The sequence below is a fragment of the Papaver somniferum genome, chromosome 2, assembly GCF_003573695.1.
Source record: "Papaver somniferum cultivar HN1 chromosome 2, ASM357369v1, whole genome shotgun sequence".
NCBI lineage: Eukaryota > Viridiplantae > Streptophyta > Magnoliopsida > Ranunculales > Papaveraceae > Papaver > Papaver somniferum.
The window spans coordinates 66,754,481-66,760,423 of record NC_039359.1 but is presented as its reverse complement, the minus strand read 5'-3'; the positions used below and the strand labels follow the sequence as shown (position 1 = coordinate 66,760,423).

General features: G+C 39.1%; 1 protein-coding gene across 4 annotated transcripts; it reads right to left on the bottom strand.

The window, feature by feature from the left end:
• Nucleotides 1-234: 234 nt before the first annotated feature.
• Nucleotides 235-3,693, bottom strand: LOC113347912. Of its 4 annotated transcripts, none has more exons than XM_026591599.1 (2): nt 2,587-3,693; nt 235-2,374 (listed from the first exon to the last, which is right to left on the bottom strand). In XM_026591599.1, exon 2 carries the CDS (start codon nt 2,068-2,070, stop codon nt 769-771), a length of 1,302 nt encoding a protein of 433 aa, XP_026447384.1. In that variant the 5' UTR covers nt 2,071-2,374; nt 2,587-3,693; the 3' UTR covers nt 235-768. The 4 variants fall into 4 exon arrangements, with proteins under 4 accessions (XP_026447384.1, XP_026447385.1, XP_026447387.1 ...); XM_026591600.1 differs by lacking the exon at nt 2,587-3,693 and adding an exon at nt 2,506-2,553; XM_026591602.1 differs by lacking the exon at nt 2,587-3,693 and having other exon boundaries at nt 235-945; nt 1,064-2,499.
• Nucleotides 3,694-5,943: the final 2,250 nt, after the last annotated feature.

The window sequence follows — 5,943 nt, the reverse complement described above, 5'->3', positions numbered from 1 at the left end:
TTCCGTCGGTTTGTTTTCTAGATCCCGTATTCACAGGTGGAGATGCCGACTATCTTGCTTCTAACACTCTTACCAATCGATTGCTAGATTCAGCCATAAAAGAAATTTGACTAGTGAGATCTTGTAGATGTTTTCGTTCTTTTTAGGCATCAATTGAGTTTTTTTAGCAGCGGTTGGCTCTGAAATACCAACTGATAAGAACCTAGCCAGGGTTCTTACCCGAAGGGGCAGACAGACGAGAAAATGAAGGATAAACCTTAGATTCAACTATTCGATATCCCAAGACCAATACCCTACCTGGGTATATAACTGTTTACAAGACACTCCAGGACAAACTTTTACATGACTAGGATAATAAATAAAAACAAATAACCAAACACTAGGTCCACGCAGATGGACCAGTAATGCCGCGCTAACTCTAATAAGCCATCCTTGGTCACGTTTGTGGCCGAGTCTTATCATTCCCGTCCCCTTCAGACCAACCTTGGCCTCAAGGTTAAAGCTGCGACTAATATATCATCTTGTTCACCTACTTGATCAGGCAACGGTGAAGTAGCTACTGTCGTCGGAACTACCGCCAATTTCCACTTCGATATATGAAATACTCTTCGAGTTGTTGACTGCTGTATGTATGGCTGTAGGTTTAGATAGAAATGATCTCCAACTTTAAAACTTCTCTTGGCTTGGTATGCACTCATACAAACAGCACTTCCCACAGCGGGATTCACCTTATATACAACTGAATGGTGTAGCGTCTCACCTTTTTCATTAGCTTCCATAAGCTGACAAGGAGTAAAAGACTTGGCTGAAACCCCCAAGGTCAACCTTTAGCTGCTCAAGCACATCAGTATAACTCTTCACTACACATGTGGGTACTATAAGCGAAGTGGACGCAGAAACTTCGATGAGAAAAGGTCTTGGCGTTGATATATTTAAAATCCATCCCTGCTCAAGAACACGCACCAGAAAACAATAGAATTGAGCATCATAAGTTGCGGGCAGTTTCCGCCTCAAGCAAACAACCAACCGGAGTGCTACAGTCGTGAAAAGAATTCCTACTAACCTTGCAAATACAAAATCGATGCAGCTATATTCCCGTAACCAAATGAATTCAATTTTGTATAAACCTATCCATTGGTTGTAATATGAAGTAGCATATGGAGCATAGTAAGGTGTGTCCAAACTAATCCAGTTGGAATGAAAAATTCTCTTCAGAATTTTCTCAAGAAGTAAAAGAGAGAGCCAAAAGAATTCTTTTCTCGTAAGACAAAAGTGGCTTCTCACCTTTATGGAAACTGAAAGAAGCATCAGAAGATACTTGAACTCCTCCAAGTGTATTCGCAGCACCTTCCCGTGCCCATTCTGAATTGCATCCTCCTTCAACAATTCACCAAGTATGACCCCCATAGCATTATGTAAACCAATTTGGAGTTGCAAGAGAATATTATCATCACAACCAGTCCAACTCCACACTATATTCTCAAGCTTTCTACCCAACTGTCCTAGCGCATTTGCAATATCAACTCCTATAACTTGCTGTAACATCATATCAAATAACTTGCAAGCATTATGACTCTCACCGTTTCCGAAAAACACAAACACATCTGAAGACTCGAATAACATATCTAAACGGTACCCAGGCTCTTGAATTAGCTTACATACGGAATCACCATTGTAAACATACTTCAAAAGTGACCCAATAAGATCAGTCTCCCAAGAAGTAATTGTATTAGCACATGATTCATAAGCACTGGCAGAAAAAGTACAACCTTTTACACTATCAAACATTTTGCCACGATCATATATCCGCCGAACAGATTTGATAGTTACAAGGAGACCTTCATCAACTATCAATTTGTAACTCATTTTAGACATTTTAAGTTGTAACAGAAAATCACCCAAACACCAAGCTTCAGTCTCAGGAATTTTACCAAATAACACCGAAGAAGCAGTATCAGTAAACTCGCCATTAGTAAACATGCAAGCAACTGTTTCACTAAAAAAACCATCTGGTGGATACCCATATTTGCTAATCAGCTCATGAACACAATTGCCATTGTATTTGGCCATTAAAATTGAACAAACATATAATGCCAACGAACATGAAGTAGCTGTATAATAACCGATTTCATAGACACCAGAAAAATGAGAAAAACCTTTAATAAGCTTAAATCCTTTCCCACGGTCGAATAGCTTTCGAGTATAAACATGAGCAAGAGAAAAACATTTCTTACAGCTTAATTTGACGTGGTTGCTGCTTATCTCCTTAAGTACGCGATAATTTCCACCTCAATTGCGAACCGGATCTCCTTGTTGTAGCTCCTTGCCATCTTCTTGGCAGCAAATTCAATTTGAGAACCCCCAACTAGAAACCCTATTTTATAAGACAACACATCATCGAAACTTAGAAAAGAATCAACAAACTGATCAAGCTAACCCAAAAACTATAAATCCAGAAAATTAAAAAAGGGGGGAATTATACTAAGAAGCATTAGCACAACATACAGGAGGAAAGAAACAGAAACACAGATGTAACCTATCCATCAATTGCAGTATTCCTAACATACCCAAATCAAAAACACTTACCTGCCTTTGTCACGACCGGCCATCCGGCCCGGCACCTCGGTGGGACTACTCGCAAATCATTATCAATCAAACGGGTTGTAGTTAATCACCAACGGGAATGTCCTTGACCAATGATTGACTGTTAAATACTTCCGTTGACCAAATTATATTTCTTTTTTCTAACTTTTTTTGAAAAAATAAAATTAGTCCGAGGAGTTTACCCCTGACAAAAACCGTCTTCTTCCTTGCTCTTCTACTGTGTTACAGTCAACTAAGTGATGTAGTAATGACTTGAGTACTGCAAACGGGTGTGAGAGGGGGTATGGCATTCATCTGTTTTAGCTTTTAGGTCTTCTCTTACAGCTCCATTCCTCCCTAGAATTTCGAATCAGATGGAGACCCAAGTCTTCTAGTCTAGTACAAACTCATGGACACCGCTTAATCCAATGGCATTAACATCACTTTTTGGATGTTTTCCAGCTTAAAAGCTCTTTACAAATTCTCTCCGACTTCCAAAAGTCCGATATTATTTCCTTGTTTATCTCAATCCTCTTAATTAAGCTCCTAACTACATGGTGGAAGAGACTTGGTTCAGGGAATAACAGGAGCTGCTGAAAGGTAAAGTGCTCATTCGGGGCTTTCTACAAAAACTTTGTGGGTCAAACGACTGGTGATCAGGTTCTCTACTTGTGGCTCGATTAGTTGCCCCGTATTCGAGTTCCCTGTATTGAAATTCAAATGTAAAACAAACCCATAGGCCACCATATCCCCAATGTTGTCACGACACATAAGCCTTCATTAATTCCAATCATTCATTATGGCTTCAGTACGCTCCATTCGTCTGGAATCAACGACAACAGCTTAATTTCAGTGACTGTTCTGTTGCTATAAAAATATGTTCATATACTTCGTTCTCGAATCGACCTTAATTCCAACCAGCCAACTTTGATTTCATATCATTCACATCAACCAATTTTGTGTTATTCTTGTCCAGTGAGGTACTCATATCATAAGAACCCATCTCAACCTGATAAAAATAACCCACAATATCTTCTTCCTTGGCTAGTCGAACCAATAACCTCCCTCTCCAAAGTTCCAAACCATTTGATCACCACCAGAACTCATGGCTCGATGGAGTCAACACGCGCTTTCTTCACGACAAGAAGGAAGAACAGAATGACTTGGTCTCATTCAGATTATGATAGGAAAGACACTAGAGACCTTTAAATTACTAGCTATGTTGATACCAGATCTTCTTTTGGAACCGTCGGATTAAGATCATTCTTGGGTTTTAAAAAAAAATATTATTAAATTAATTAACAAATTGTGTGTACATATTTCATCATCAAATACGTGTATGTGAGAAGACACGTGAAGAGCATGCGGACCAAGTCATGAAAACATGATGACACACGCCCACAGCCGAGAAGCCCATCCCGTCGACGTCGGATCTTCGCCCGAACAAATCCAAGGGCAGAAGTTAAAGGATGTACCAAAAGCACGGTGTACTGCGGAGCACCAAATAACTCCCGAAGAGTTACTTTATCTCATCCCCAAAAGAAGCCAAGATCAACGGTGAAGAGAAGGTTGACTGACATGGACGTGACAGGGGCAGAAGACACTTGTCTGACACGAGCATGAGTCTCAACTACCCGCATTAAACACTCTGAGCAGTGTACGTGTCGATCAACCCGTGGAACGAACGAGGATGACTCTGCGTGATCAAGCAATGAACGAAGACCTCTGCGTGATGGACACAAAGCACAAGAAGATAAGGTTCCAACGGCTCTCAGAAACGGGTCCCACACTCTAACCCTATAAATACCCCCTCTCCACCAAGAGAGGGGATCGAAAAAGAGAGGGAGGTTTAGAGAGAAGTCGAGAGAGAAGAATTGTTAGGGTAAGTTTACCTTTTAAAATTCGCAGACCTATGTAAACTCCAAAGTCATTCGACTACCTCTGTAATCATCAAATGTATAGTGAAAACGACAACCCCGTGGATGTAGGCCTTAGTGCTGAACCACGTAAATCCCAGTCTTATTTACATTTCAGCACTTTACATCCAGTTCATACTCCACGAGTATTACTTTTACACTTCGTTTTCTTTATCTTCCTCTATGTGAACGCCTCTGGTGATGATATTAGACGAGGCAATGATAAATCCGAAGGTTTTGAGCCAAGGAATCAATACAATCGTCTCACCAGTGCGAGCATGTGTATAGAATGCGAACATTGTTTGTGAACATATAGATGCCTTCGTGATTTACGTGTTCACACAAATTATTAAAATAAAAAAAAATAGGAAATTGTTAAACATAATTATTTTTTGTTAAGTCAACAGTTGGACTTAACAGTCCTTAACAAGTCAAGATACCAAATGATAATATTTCAAATATTGGATACCAAATTTAGGTGCTGACATTCGTTGGGTATCAAACGTTAAATAACCCTTTTCTTTTTTCATAGTTTTTGGCAATGCCGATAGAAAGAAAAACAACTCTCTCCCACGATGTTCGTTATGTCAGGAATCGCGGCCACTCAGCTGTTATGGTCAAGTAGCACGATTGGATTATTAATACTATAGAAAAAGAATTTCTTTGAGAATTCATGTGATGCCACATAAATAAAGTAATTAAGGAGTACGTTAAAATGTCAACTTCTCGAATCCTATATATATATGGTAGCAAAACGTACATGTATCAATAGTACGACCAGAAGACCAGAGACTATGGAAGGCAAAGAGTTTACTTGTTTTTTCTTTGTGTTGGTTATCATCTTTTCGTCGTCTTATTTTGCTGAGTCAGAATGTCTCTTCGCCGGTGATAATTGTGGTTTTGGCGGTAAATGCTGCGGAGGAACAGAATGCAGTATCGATACTAGCTACACATGTGTAGCGTGCAGTGCAGAGAATTATAAATGTGGACTTTTGAGGGACGAATGTTGTCATCTTGAAATTGGTGGACAACCATTATTGTCCTGCAAAGGTGGCTGGAAGAAGTTGTTTGGTGAGGGAAGATGTGTCACTGTCACCTAAAAGAAAATTACTGATGGTGTGGGGTTGAATTTCTTTATTATTTACACAAAATTGGTTAAAAAGATCAAAATCAATAATTTTTGGATGAAAAAGACATCTAGATTTTGATACTGTTTAAATGGACAAAAGTATAAAAATAGCCAGGATGTAATCAGTTTCATCCTGCCTATTTTTAAATATTTTTTTATTTCTAATTTATATCAGGATGCATCCAGTTTCATCCTTACTATTTTATAAGTTTAAGCCAGGATGAATCCAGTTTCATCTTTGCTATTTTTCTTTTGTCCATTTCACCCATACTAATTTTTACTCGTCCATTTGAACCATGTTTTAAAATTTTTTGG

What these genes read in the sequence shown, in the direction of transcription:
- LOC113347912 (XM_026591599.1), bottom strand. Translation starts at nt 2,070, where the DNA reads ATGGCCAAATACAATGGCAATTGTGTTCATGAGCTGATTAGCAAATAT.